The following is a 13,883-nucleotide window of genomic DNA, read 5'->3' on the forward strand; positions in this document are numbered from 1 at the left end:
AAAGCTATGATGGGAAAACTCATGCCAAAAGTAGTTTTGAGGCAATGAAAAAGTCCAATAAGTCAAATAAAAACGAAAATAGTAAGTACTCACCACTTTTAACCGAACGTACTACAGGTAGGGCAAAAAGTTACAAAATTTAAACGAAAACACGGATCGGCGTTGCATGCGCAAGCGCACTGGGCATTGGTAGGATGTCTCGACGGGTAGCAAGGAATTTCACAACACCGGTCCATCACATAGACGGAATGCCCAACTGTGCTAAATTGTGGCCACGAATTACTAAATTGTGACTACAAAATACAAATTGTGGCCACGAATTACTAAATTGTGGCCACGAAACACAACATTGTGGCCACGAAATAATTTGTGGCCATACCATGAAATAGGTATACCGTTTACCGAAATACTAACTTGTGAACATGAAATACTCATTTGTGGCCACGACATAGTAAATCATGGCCACAAAATACTAAATCACAGACAAGTAATACGAGATTGCGGCCAAAACATGTCACCACAAATGACTAAATTGTGGTCTTCTGTCATGGGGACAACGGAAATTGAACAATATTTAGTGGTGAGAATCTGAAATTCCGAGGATTTTGACAAGTTAAAAAAAAAAGCTACAGTAATTACCGAGAAAAATGGCTCTGGATACATCACAATCTAAACTACTCCATACTTTTCATTAATTTCCTTCTATTTCGTGCTATGTAAAGCCATGTCCGCTCAGAACGCGTGTAATTTAATCTTGGATTCTCATGATCTTAAAGTGTAGTTTTGTAAATAATACGCTGTCTGACTTGGAACAATAAACACAACCGGGCCAGGTAGAGGTAACGTAACACCAAAGATCATTGGTGCATAAAGTCACATGACCCGCTTCCTCCACTCCCGCGACACCTTTCATTTCACTCCACCTTTAACTATCCTCGCCTTGAGAGTTGCCAGGTTTGAAGGTTTAATCGAAGCAGTTTGAAGAAGCGAGTTATCCAATTATCAATTATTTGAATTATGTTAGGTGATTATATGCAGTGTTTCAATTACTTTAGTTAACTTGTTTAACTGCAACAGAGGGACAAATTGTGGAAATGGACAGTTTCAGTTGCCAAGGTATCTTTAACCTAGAACCTTCAGCTGGATCTGGCAACCATGCATCAGGCTGTAGCTAGTGTCAGGTGTCTCCAAGTTTCGTCAAAACTCCACGGAAGTACGTGTAGGTAAGACAGCTTCTAACTCGACACTGTAAAAACATACAGCATGGATACATTTCATTATCATTTGTAATTTAGTAGTTATATTTTATATGTAGATTTGCGGTGGTCATGATAAGCGCTAGGTGCTCATTTATGACTTATTAATCATTGTACGATTGCCTCCGGTAAACTCAAACATTTTCTCGATTAACGATTAATTTTAAATCAGATCACGTGTTTTTTTTTTTTTAACCACGTTTCAAACTTTTTTTTAAAGTCCTTATTTCCATACCTAGCCACTATGTCGTACACTTGTACGTAATGATATACCAGCTGTATAGGGGCCAGTATAGGAGCGGGCTTGTTCTACTTATCAGAACACTTTTTGTCACTTTAATGATTTAAACCTTCAACTTCCTCTGAAGCTAGTTGCACATTAAGGAGTGTTGCGCCTCCTCTGAATCAATCTATGCTGCATCAGAATTTTACTTTTCTGTGGTTACAAGGATAACTTGAATAAGTTCAGTATGCACCTTGCGCAAACGTGAAATGATGAGGACTGCTGTCTTTTTATCATTATTAATGTAAAAGTGTCAGAGCTGAACGCCACTCTTAATATATTATCAACCAAAAAAAGCTGAAGCATCACCAAGGCCAGCACTCCCTTTCCATTTGTCATAATCTGCGGTTATAATGACTTCACACAAGGCCTAAAAAGCAAGGAACGTCAGCATCGAGGGGTAGACAGGTTATAAAGAACCAACAATGTAATTAATGTGTCACACTCAGGGACACATCACACTCTTTAGTAACCAAGTCTATTATTTCAATTCATTTAACAGGAACAAAAAATGGAAAGAATTCTGAAAGGATTCTTCTTCAGGGGATTTCATATCCATTTGCTGATGTCATTGTTCATTCAGTAGCTCAGGCTTTGTACTGTCTGACGCCCTGATGACTTTGTAATATTGTCACACAACTCCCCTGTAATCACACACCTAATCCCAACAGAAACACATCAACAGGTGTGGTGGTGGCAAAATATGCTCTAAAATGAAAGAATGTTAATTCAAAATGTCAGAACTACAAGCAACATAATAAATGTGTGTTCAATTATTTGTCCAAAGTCCACATGATAGGTTGTCATCGTAGTGGTTATGTAAGAGGGCCAGAGTGGACGGCCCAGACATTGCGACAATCAGTGCTTGGTGGTGGATACTGCGCAGTGCACTTGTAAAAGCAATCAAACACTTGTGCCCGCTTTGCTTTGTTTACTTTGAATTTAACACCAGTGGTAAAATGCCACTCCCTCGTGCATTTCAAAGGACGGTAGATGCTCAAAGGTCAAAGGCAATCTGTTACCTTACAGTCTGACCACTAATTCAAATTCTGTTCATATTTTAAGATGCCCCTCCCTCCATTGAAAGTAACAGAAATAGAAGTGAAACGGATGCCGTCATTAAACCTACATACAGTACAGGAAACACCAACACTCAGAATTCAGATTTTATTTATTTACTGAACAAGGATAATGCATTAGTCTTGAATCGGTTAGTTGACTATTTGACAAGTTGGCTTTACTACTCCGCAGCAATGTTTAAAGCTTGAAGTCGCCTAATTGCTAGTCACATATTTTTAGGCTATCATTTGTTTTTATGCCGGTCCGTCGAAGCATATCATTCGGGAAACTTGTCCATGGCGCGAAAATAGTTGGGGACTGCTGTACTGTGCAGAAGAAATTTCAGTGATGTCATTGATAAATTGACTTTGACTCCACTTTCATCCCATTGTAATTGACGACAAAAAATCTCGAGTCATTTAACCTCTACAATGCACTCTAACAAACATTGCCGTAAATGTGCCAGTGTTAGCCCAAGATTATCATAAAACGGAAGTCAACCCAAACATATTTTTTTCAAGAATATGTTCCCAATAGGCCCACTAGTTGAAACACAACATTCTGATTAATTTAGCTTTTGTGGAATAAGTGTTAATCCACTCGTTTTTAGCCATCTCTGGGGGCGGCCATTTTGTCTATTGTCGACTGAAAATGACATCACAACTGCTCACAACGACCAATCACGGCTCAGATTCAGAAAACAGGTCAGCCGTGATTGGTCATTGTGAGCAGTTGTCATTTTCAGTCGACAGAAGACAAAATGGCCGCCCCCAGAGATTGCTAAAAACAAGTGCATTTTGCTTCTTAATTTACATTCCACAAACGCAAAATTAATCAGAATGCCGTGTTTCAACTAGTGGGCCTGCTAGGAACATATTCTTGAAAAAATATGTTTGGGTTGACTTTCGCTTTAAATGTACAAATAACTCACAAAATTGAATGTGTACTTACTTTCTGATGACGCATGACAAACATTGAAAAGTGGGAATAAGTTACATACAAAGGCGTATTCTTTCACATTTTGGGGGGTAGTATTGGTAGCTTGTAGCTTTTTAGGAGCTTCCTGTGGGTCCGACTCTTCCTTTATATTCCAGACATGAGTTGAGATGCATAATGTGTTTTAGGTGTCCATCCAGGCAATATTGTTGCAATAAAAATCAGTTTTTCACACCCCAACACTCTATTTAATACTACATTTTTTAGAGAGTTTATGTGTTAGCACTGCTCTTCAGATCTCTCCTAAATCATGTTTATAGAGCACTCTGTGAACACCGGGAGTGGCATTCATTCCCCGACTTTTGGAAGTTCCACTCCACTAAACACAGAAAAGGTAATGGAGGGTTATCATCTGCCTGCCGCTGTTATGATATGGCTTGGTCGGAATAAAGTCAAATAGCGACTGTGTGTTTTTGAGCCATGTGGTTATGAGCAGCCAGTGAGTTATATCCTGCGCTGGCCCTCCGAAAATAACAGGCTAGCTGTTTGCACTTTTCATCTCGCAATCAAGCAGGCACTCAAGTGCAAGTTTGAACGTGTCAATCCCAGGAATGCATATTGAGTATCACACTTAGTATGTTTTATTTGGATTTGTCTGACACAAAACTCTGTCTAAGGGCAAGTGATTGTAATGTGTGCTGACTTCCGTTGGTGTGTTTGTGTCTTGGAATTTAGGTGGCCGCAACGATGGACAGCGCTCCATTCAGTCGAAAGTCGTGGGTGACGCAGTCATTGCGTGTGACTGCAAAGGAGTTATCCCTGGTCAGCGGGCGAGGAAGAAGCAACGCCATTGCTGAGCGCTTCTCCAAGTGAGTCGACAAAAGGATTTCAGTTTGCACAAAAATACAGCACTTGTAGAATGAGGAATTGAAGTGAATTTCCACAATGTACACTGAGTATAACTGCTGTGATGTGCCTTTATTTTCTACCTATTAAATAGGTCATAAAACCTCATCTTTGTGTTGTTTTGAACTTTTTTTTTCAGGTACCAGAAAGCTGCAGAGGATGCAAATAAGAGAAAAGGAGTAAGTACATAATCGGATGTTTCAGATAAACGGTAAACTCCAAAGTCCAACCTCCACACGTATCATTTTTTGCGCGATGGTAGTTTGTCGAAGTTGGTAGTCGGGAACGCTCACGGAAGCCCGTTTAAAATCATAGGCGGACCGGCCTATAGGCGATTACTATTTTTCCCGGCCGGTCAAAAAGGCGCATAGACGGACGGCGAAAGGGTAGCCCGGCTGTAGTGGGTAAGTGATAAACGAACCGCAAATTGTTAGTAAAATGCCCAGCTCTGGTGATTTCCTAGGAATGTTGTGAATATCATTTTAGTGCAAACACTGGTAGTTATTTATAGAAAATAAGTGTTCTAGAACTTCTATATTGTCATTTATTGATTATTATTGTGAAGAATCTATAACACGATCAGTGTCTTCAAATTCGTGAATATCATTAATAATTGACAGCTTATAATGAAAGGTAATTTGAGCAAATTAGTTATTTCATAAGTGTGTCTCAAACTGGTTAATTGTTAGTTGGTGACCCCTTCTAAGGTTATTATCACACTTTGTCCTCACCAGTATTGCAGTGGTTTCAGAAAAAAAGATGAAGAAAACACCTTTTACCAAAGGTGTAATTGATCATTCAGCTGCTCACAGAGTTTCAAAATCGACAGGTCGACCTCCGAGTTTTGTGCAGTACATTTTTCTATTCACCTGAAAACTTGAGTTTAATCCCAGATTTACAGTTTGGTGCTTCCAAGGTTCCACTGTATCTCCGTGTTAGAGTCACCAATAGATGTTTGAACTTTGAAGTGTACCAAAATGACTGGCCTTCCTGAAGTAGATCGAGCAATGGTGCCAGATAGACATTATGCCATCAACGCAAGTCTTGGCAAATTGTGTTGTCCTGGCTGACCTCTCATTGGCCACTAGTAGCAACGGGCAGGCTATCAAACCCATAATCCGCCCTCAGTCAGTGTAATCTGCTTGCAATGGTCTCTGGTGTTGCGACTCCTGTTAGCAGCTTTGTCCGAATGAAAGACAAACTACACATGCCCGGGCTAATGATTATTATTTTTATTACATGGATAACTGGCCAGCCACTATCATGAAAAAAATCAAGGTAATATGGCCGTGCGTGCGTTATGTGGTGCCTTCCTAGAAGTTTGTGTTGAGGGGGGAAAAAAAAATGCTTGTTACTATCCTGTGTCCTCTGTTAAGGTCAGTTGTTTTGAAATGTTGACTGAGATTTATTTTTGTCGTCAAACAAGTATTTGCTTCCTGTGTAAGACACACAAAGATGTCGGGGATGCAACATTGTTGAACTCTTTGAAAATGGCGTCCTCGAGAAGCTGAGGCTAAGCAGCGTAAAAAAGACCATCTGCCGTTTGTGCGCGTCTGTGTGTGTGTGCGCGCACGAGTCCTCACAATGTAAGTCATTCAATTTCAAGGATAAACTGTTGCTAGGTTTTGCCGAGTGGAAATAAAAGGATGAAGTCTAGCCGTGAAACCTGCTCAAATGTCATGTCATGTAAAGGGCAATTCCGAAAAGGCACTGAAATCCTTTGTTGGGTGAAAAAACATTGAGAAAAGAAAACTATGGGTGGTAATAGCATAGTAACTTGCGATACAGTATTTTAACGATTGTATCGCAATACAACAATAATTGAAGTATTGGAAGATCAGCCTATGATACATCATAGTCTTATCGAAATGAGTGAAAAGGGAAACACTTTTAGAAAAACATTAAGGAAATGATTGAAGAAAACATATTTTCTAAAAGAGGAAAACAACCCAAACATGTTTTTTTTCAAGAATATGTTCCCAGCAGGCCCACTAGTTGAAACATGGCATCTCAGGGGGCGGCCATTTTGTCGAATGAAAATGACATCACAACTAGTCAGGGCTCAGGTAACGACCGATCACGGCTGACCTGTTTTCTGAAGCTGAGCCGCGATTGGTCGTTGCCTGAGCCCTGACTAGTTGCGATGTCATTTTCAGTCGAAAGAAGTGACAAAATGGCCGCCCCCAGAGATGGCTAAAAGCGAGTGGATTAACTCTTATTCCACAAACGCAATATTTATCAGAATAACGTGTTTCAACTAGTGGGCTTGCATAGAACATATTCTTGAAAAAAATATGCTTCAGTTGACTTTCACTTTAAGTAGATAATGTGATGAAACAATAATTAGGAAAGTATTACATAAAAGTCAACGACAGACAGCAAACAGTAAAGTGGCAGATTTAGCACCAGAACATCTCATGCTCATCCCTGCAGGTTATAAATTTGTATTAAAATGTTGAAGCAGAGTTCAGAAAGCTCAAATATAGACAAAGGTCGTAACGGTAAAGGATTCAATACTTTTGTATTGAACAACTAATTGTGTCAATTTGATAGTATGGAAAATTGATTCACGCCATTCTGACTTGTGCACCGATCACAACGAATGACACGGATGAAAATTCTTAATAGAACTTTTGCTAATGTCTTAAACAGCGTGTCCCGTTTGCTGGAGCGCATCATAAAGTCAAAGCACCGGTCACAAAGGGGAAAAGACATGAAAGAGTCTAAAAACTGTAGAGGGTACACGTCGCAAGCAGGGTGTTGGACACGGTACACAATAGTACGTGATAGTTCGCAATGAAGACCTTCAACAGATGGCGAAAGAGCAGCTCATCCGGGACATTACCAACACCTGGGCCTCCCTTTAAAGTGGGTGTTAAGTCGAGAAGAAATGTGATAAGGGACGCTGCCAAGAAGCCCGCGTCAACATTAAAAGAACTACGGGGATTGTTGGCAAGTATTGTCCGTGTATATAATGGCACATAAACTGTAGTCTACGTAGGAAAATTGCGTGTTTCAAAGAGACCATCGAGAGTACACCACGTCCACAGTGAAGCACATTTGAAATTGTCCTGCCTTGATCATTTACACCAACCAGCCACAATGGCCACTTTCATAATAATGTAACGACAATTTTACATCATTTAGGTCATTTAACCCTTTCGTGCATAGTGGTCGCGACAGTGGACAGCTATTTAAAAGTTGCTTTCGCCTATATAAATTCATTTAAATTTTTAAAAAATATTTTTAACCCGTTCATGCATTAATTATGATTTAATGTTATTATTTAAAATGTAAATATATATATTTTTTGTTTAATTAATATAGGCAAAAGCAACTTTTAAATAGCTGTCCACTGTAGCGACCACTATGCTTGAAAGGGTTAAAGATTTTCAAGATCAGGTTTTAATGCAGCGGTATGGCCTGTGTGCAGAGTTGGAATAAAGATCTTTCTATCCAATGAGTGCACAGTAAACAAAGAGTTAACTTTGCCCGTATGTATCATTTCCTGCTTGAGTTCGCTGGGCTTTTTTTTTTTTTTTTTTTTGACTCTTTCCTGGTGTCAGAGGGGTTGGACTAAGTCATGGGAGCTTATTTAGTCTGGTGGCTAACATCTGGCACACTTCCACCTCGCACGCATCCGAACAAGAGCAAGCAGAGGACGCTCGCACACACCTCGCTGCCTGATTTTGCCGCAGGTTGACTTTATTACTTTTTGCTCTGCGTCTCTTTTCATTCAGTTTCTGTCATTTTGGCCTTGCCGCACAATGCCAGTCAATCTTTTTGCATCCAAATGTTAGTTGTTGGCATACCGGTTTGCTTGATCCCTTTCAGGTACTTTGTGGATGGATGGTGAGAAGAATCCCAAGTACTTGTCATGTCATTTTTAGGTTTACTTGCAATTTGACAAAAATAACTGTTCAGTTACGTCATAGCTGGCCAAGCATGGCTCCAAAAGTAAATCGAGATTTTCTGAGCGTGGTTGACGCTCATGTGCAGGATCCTCTTTTTTTTGTGTGTTATTCCTCTTTTCACAATTCAGGAAGTTTTTGAAGGTCACACAGCAGCTGCCAGCCGTTGCTCTGCTGTGTCTTGTCCGCCGCTCCGCATGCTTTATTATTGGCAAGAATGGCAAACAGAGCCTTCCTCTGTGTGTTTTAGTAAAGGTGAAGTTGTTCACAATGGAATGCGGCATGCATGCTCAGCCCTGTTAGATATGTCTTGAGCCATTCGTTTTGCCTCAAGCAGCAATAGTTTTTCCTGGACTCTTTTTTTTTTTTTTTAAACAGCTGTTCTGTAAATTGGACCAGTAAAGCTAAGCGAGGAGCTTGTGGCATTTTCTTTATACCCCCCCCCCCCTTGCAATAGTAAAATCTCGGCAAAGGTGCCCTTTAATGTCGCGTTACTGACAATCTCTGTGTTGTCTTTCAGGGCTTTGACGGCGCGTCGTCCTCCCAGCGCACAAGTAACCTGAGTGCTTTGAAAAAGCGCTGGGAGCAAGCGGGGAACGGCGGCCACCAGGACAAGACTCCATTCATATCGGCGCCTATACACACTCAAAGCACATTTCCCATCCTGACCAGAGCGGCGTCTGTCAGCGAGCAGCCCCTTACTCCCAAGAGCCCGGTGGTCTGGCGGCCGCCTCAGGAGCCTCCACCCAGCGCACCTGTCACCGATCCCGTCGTCACGCCCACAGCCGCTCCACAAGCAGAGGAAGAGAGCGGGATGGAGAAAGATGCGCCGACACGCAGCGAAGCGCCCGAAAAGCCTGACGAACAAGTTCCAACTAGCCCCCGTGCCTCCTACGAAAGGTTTAAAGTGCCACTCAACAATCTGAAGATGAAGTTTGAGAAGGCGGACGACACCCCACTAAAGGTGAACATCCGGTTTGATGGTTTCTCTTCTGACATTGTCAATGAAAGGAGCCTAAGTATTCATAACATCAAATAGTTTTATTCCCTTTCCGTCACATTAGCAATGAAAGTAAAGGTTTGAAACGTAATTATAGTGTTAGCAATATAGGTTTTTCTGGATATGAAGTGGCACTACAGTAATTACAATAATATTTAATACGTACAGGTGGCTGAAAAGGTTAGGTGTGAAGAGTCCCTGTCAGAGAAATGGTCGATAATAGTGCAGTCAGTGACAGGGTATCATTGCTTCATTAGCTTTGTTTTCTTGCCCGTTTTGTCTCTGCATTATAATGTAGCTGTGTTGTATGTGGCTTAATTATAAAAAAAGACCATTATAATGCCTATGTGGTGCTTCAAAATGTAGTTTACTGAGAACACCAGAGGTCGCAGTTTTTCCATTGCACTGAGTTTTGTATAATGTGAGTGTGGATGGCAGGCTGCACTTTTTCCCGTTTTCAATTGTCTATATTCATGCTCTGTAGCAAGTAATATATAAAGATTTTAAAGGATCTTTTCCAGTATGTATTTCTTTCCGTTCTCTCGCACAAGAAGAAAAAAAAAACTCACCATGGCCAAGCGAGGAATGTAGGAACATTCCTGACCTAGGGCTGTTGCATCATTCAGACTTCTGTTATCTCACTTTGCACATTTTCTCACCGCGCTCTCATCGGATCGTCTTGACGATCACTCAGGCTTCGGTTGGCCGTATGACGTGCGGCGCGCTTAGGCCAAAGCATTGCAACTTGGGTCTAGGCTGCACGGGAGCGGAACATTTACATTACGTTCCCGCTGAAAGACAGGAAGGCGGCCTCGCTTTGCGGAAGTGGCCTGCGAGTAATGATAAGCTGATAAACGAGGTGCACTGATTGAATCAAGCGTTAAGGTTAAAGGAGGAGGCCGGTGCCAACGTTCAACCATCGTTCTCCCCCTTTTATCCAGGGCTCCAGGTCGACGCTACTAAGTGCCTCGTCAGAAGATATGGACCAAACCACTGGTGGGATTTAACATGAATTTCGGCTCACTGCTAAGATTGATACAAGGAAAACATGAACTTTGTGTGTTTGCGGTCCATCAGTGTGTGACCGCGTGCTGGAGAAGACGTCACTGAGGGAGAAGCTGGCCAAGTACTCTGCTGCTGTGTCCAAACAAAGCAACACTAAATCTGTGAGTAAAAGAACAGCCGCCTGCCCTGTCATATGTAAAAGGGGGCGAAATCGCGATTAAGTGCTTTCGGGTGTCCTCATGAGAATGCCTCAGTCGTCATGGAAATGCAGAATAATGAAAGTCTGTGGCAAACATTAGCGCACACGTATCGGTAAAATGATAAGTCTTTACAATGCTTGGTTCCAACTATATTGAACCAGCCATTAAGAAAAGAACTTGAGTTTAGTTTTTTAGCAGAGGTAGATTTAGTACAATATTGTGAGCGCAATAGGCAAGATCTTACATTTGAAGTGGTCTTAAGAAATATCATGTCTTTACAGAATAAGAATTAAGTAAATAAAAAAAAAAGGGGGGGGAGAGCAAAATCTGCCTTTGTGTCCATTTTGTTTGATTTTTAATTTTTTTTTGTGCATAGCACTTTGTGCTCTATTTTGTAAAGTCGATAGGAATCATTGCTGTCCAACTAAAAGCATGTTTCTTCATGTTGAAAATATTTCTCATTGGACACAAGTGGTATGTAACAAATGAAGCGTTTCATCAGGTAGCAGATTTCAATTGAATGTGAACTTTGACAAGTGGATGTGTGACTGTGTGTGTATTTATCTGCATATTGATTGATCACCAAAAACATTCAAATGGTCCCTCTGTGATTACCATAACACTATGTAGATAACATTTTGTTTTTCTCCAGGCTGTGACACCAGAAGTGCTGCCCTCCAAAATTTCTCTATCTGCAATTCAGAAAGTGACACCTGGACCCGAGTGCAATGGTGAGTCACCGGCTGGATCAACGTGAGGTGATCCAATCGGCGCGGTTTTAATATTTTTTTCCCCACACATGTGGCCTAGTCTTACGTAGTCGTCATTGTGAGCTTGTCATCAAAATGCCAACTTGACTTCTGTCTCTTACATCACTTAACACAATGCGAATGCGAATGTGAGTGTAGCTATAAAAAAAAAAAAAAGTTACGGATATTCTGCTTGTGGGTGAAATTTCAGGGTGAACCAAAAAAGCAGTGTAACAGGTGAAGTTATTTGACCTTCTGTAACCTTGAGTGCAAGGCAAAAGCATAGAACAATTTAACTTGCATTTAAAAGTTGAATGTCAAATTAAAGTTTGTGTTAATGTTTCAGGGGATACCAGCAGTGAGCCCCCAAAACCATCCAGGGTGAGTACAGCAGTGTAGCGCTCAAGTCAGTAGACAAGACACATACTATACACTCATACACTCAGTGTGTGTTTGTTCAGAAGTTCTGCCCCCCAGTCAAGGAGACGTGCGTTGCCTGTCAGAAGACGGTGTATCCTCTGGAAAGATTGGCGGCTCTTCAGCACATCTACCACAAGAGCTGCTTCCGCTGCGTTCACTGCAGCACAAAGCTCAGGTTGCTCTTCCGTGCAAAATGTTGAGTTAAATACAACTTTAGCTGACCATGTCCCGTGTCGGTTTCTCAGCCTGGGCAACTTTGCCTCCCTGCACGGCAACGTGTACTGCAAGCCTCATTTCAGTCAGCTGTTTAAAGCCAAGGGCAACTACGACGAGGGCTTCGGCCACCGGCCTCATAAGGAGCTGTGGGCGCCTCGCAAGGACGGCGATGAAGGCGAAGAGGAGGCGGTGAAGCCCACAGAGCAAGCAGCGGCAGCAAGGAGGAGAGCCGAGTCAGCGGAGAGCGTGTCAGACAATCAGCCCACCCCAACCGCAGAAGAATCGTCACCGCCAGTCAAAGTCACCGACCTCGCCGCCCACCTGGAGACTCGGATGCAGACGGCCGCCAACTCCACAGAGAAGCCGGCCGAGACCCGCAGGCTGAGGATCGCCTGGCCGCCCCCCTCGGGCGAGACCACCGCCGGCGCGGGCTTGCGTAGCCCGGCCATCGAGGGTGGCGCCTCCGGACGAGCCTGGAGGGCCAAGTGGCCCCCGGAGGATGACTCGCTGTCCTCGGCTTCGTCGTCCCACAGCGCTGAGCGCGCCGAACTGACGAGCCTGAGGAGGAGCTCCTCTCTAAGGGAGCGCAGTCGTCCTTTCACAATGGCTGTCCAGACTAGCCTTGAACCCGCCACCATTCCCAAGGAGCCTCGCCGGCCTCTCAAGGCCCTGCAGGAATGGAGAGCATCCCTGGAGGAAAAGAGCTTATCTCAAGAAAGAATGGCAGACAAAGTGGAGCCGCATAGGAAGAGTGACGAGAGAGAGAATCAAATGGCTCGTGAAGTAGTCGATGAAAGCAGCCCGGAAGAGGGCGTGGAGAGCGACCATCAAGATGGCGAACACGCACAGGAAGGAAGACCACTGGCCGATGACGGCTCCCTCAGCAGCTCCCCTGACATCTCGGCGTCCCCCTCGCCGCCCGCGCAGCCCAAACAGAACCGCGCCTCGCAGGATGTCGGCTTTTGGGAGGAGGACAAAGACGGGAGCGACGCAGAAGAGCTGACGGCGGAGGACATCATCAAGAGGAACCGTTACTACGATGACGACGACGACGACGACTGAGACGTAGTCAACTCAATTTGTCTTACAAAAGACACTCCCTTATTTCTCAAGTTGATGCTTTTTGGTTTTAGCTTTTGACAGTTCAACATAACTCCTGATTATACTGTTCGAGGAGTCAAATATCTCATTTACGTTCCTGCTGTGCTAAAGACATGGATTGGACTGGAAACAAATCTTCTCAGGTGTAAACAAATACAAATCATAAACATGCAGCTGCTCTGAAAAGCCTTTACTTTTGCCGAACACCTTAATAGAAACTACGGTGTTGCCATATTAGCCTACCTGGTATCCAAAGGGAGTTGAAATGTCTCATTTGTGTAAACATTATTTTTAGCCTTTGAGAATGAATCTTTGAAATGTTCATACTGCCACAAAAAGATACTGGCAAAGCGCTCCTGATTAATATATTTTCTTTTTTCCCCCCACCTCTATTTGGTCTTGTGTATTAGTTTAAAAAAAAAAAGTTTAAAGTGCCACGGATTTGGTTTTCCTGTATGATTTTTTTAAAATAACTTGTATAATGGATTCCACTTCAATAGTACTGTTTTGAGTTGTTCAAGCATAATAAAATGTTAAAGGCAATTATCTGGCTATTTTTTTGTTTTGGGGGCGGGTGTGTGTCTTAAATGTTATTTTTAATTGATGGATTACATTAAAAAAAATTTTTTTTTAAAAACTAGATAATGCATGGAGCACCAAGTAAAAGTTTTGATACTTTTCCATTCAACACATGAAGATTTCACCCCAGAAGCAAAATGTCATCCATTCATAGAATTGTCCACCATGTACCAGGAAGTTGCCTCCTAGGTAAAAGGGCAACTTAAACCCACTTTTGTAAAATAGTAACAGCAGACTGTGCTTACAGTTGTGCTGCGCATTG

The 13,883-nt window shown here is 42.4% G+C and overlaps 1 protein-coding gene across 3 annotated transcripts; it reads left to right on the forward strand.

Moving 5' to 3' along the window:
* Positions 1-946: 946 nt before the first annotated feature.
* On the forward strand, positions 947-13,585 carry LOC147142256 (LIM domain and actin-binding protein 1-like). Of its 3 annotated transcripts, none has more exons than XM_086041626.1 (10): positions 947-1,223; positions 4,270-4,403; positions 4,580-4,619; positions 8,872-9,315; positions 10,293-10,347; positions 10,429-10,517; positions 11,209-11,287; positions 11,652-11,686; positions 11,752-11,900; positions 11,971-13,585. In XM_086041626.1, the coding sequence occupies exons 2-10, from the start codon at positions 4,282-4,284 to the stop codon at positions 13,001-13,003; spliced, it is 2,046 nt and encodes a 681-aa protein (XP_085897752.1). In that variant the 5' UTR covers positions 947-1,223; positions 4,270-4,281; the 3' UTR covers positions 13,004-13,585. The 3 variants fall into 3 exon arrangements, with proteins under 3 accessions (XP_085897752.1, XP_085897753.1, XP_085897754.1); XM_086041627.1 differs by having other exon boundaries at positions 948-1,223; positions 11,767-11,900; XM_086041628.1 differs by having other exon boundaries at positions 1,202-1,219; positions 11,767-11,900.
* Positions 13,586-13,883: the final 298 nt, after the last annotated feature.

The sequence above is a fragment of the Filicampus tigris genome, chromosome 9 (assembly GCF_054856515.1).
Source record: "Filicampus tigris isolate MCC_2025a chromosome 9, RoL_Ftig_1.0, whole genome shotgun sequence".
Lineage (NCBI taxonomy): Eukaryota > Metazoa > Chordata > Actinopteri > Syngnathiformes > Syngnathidae > Filicampus > Filicampus tigris.

What these genes read in the sequence shown, in the direction of transcription:
- LOC147142256 (XM_086041626.1), top strand. Translation starts at nt 4,282, where the DNA reads ATGGACAGCGCTCCATTCAGTCGAAAGTCGTGGGTGACGCAGTCATTG. An exon ending in ATTGCTGAGCGCTTCTCCAA is followed by an intron (nt 4,404 to 4,579) that starts GTGAGTCGACAA and finishes TTTTTTTTTCAG; the next exon opens with GTACCAGAAAGCTGCAGAGG. An exon ending in AGCCCCCAAAACCATCCAGG is followed by an intron (nt 11,687 to 11,751) that starts GTGAGTACAGCA and finishes TCATACACTCAG; the next exon opens with TGTGTGTTTGTTCAGAAGTT.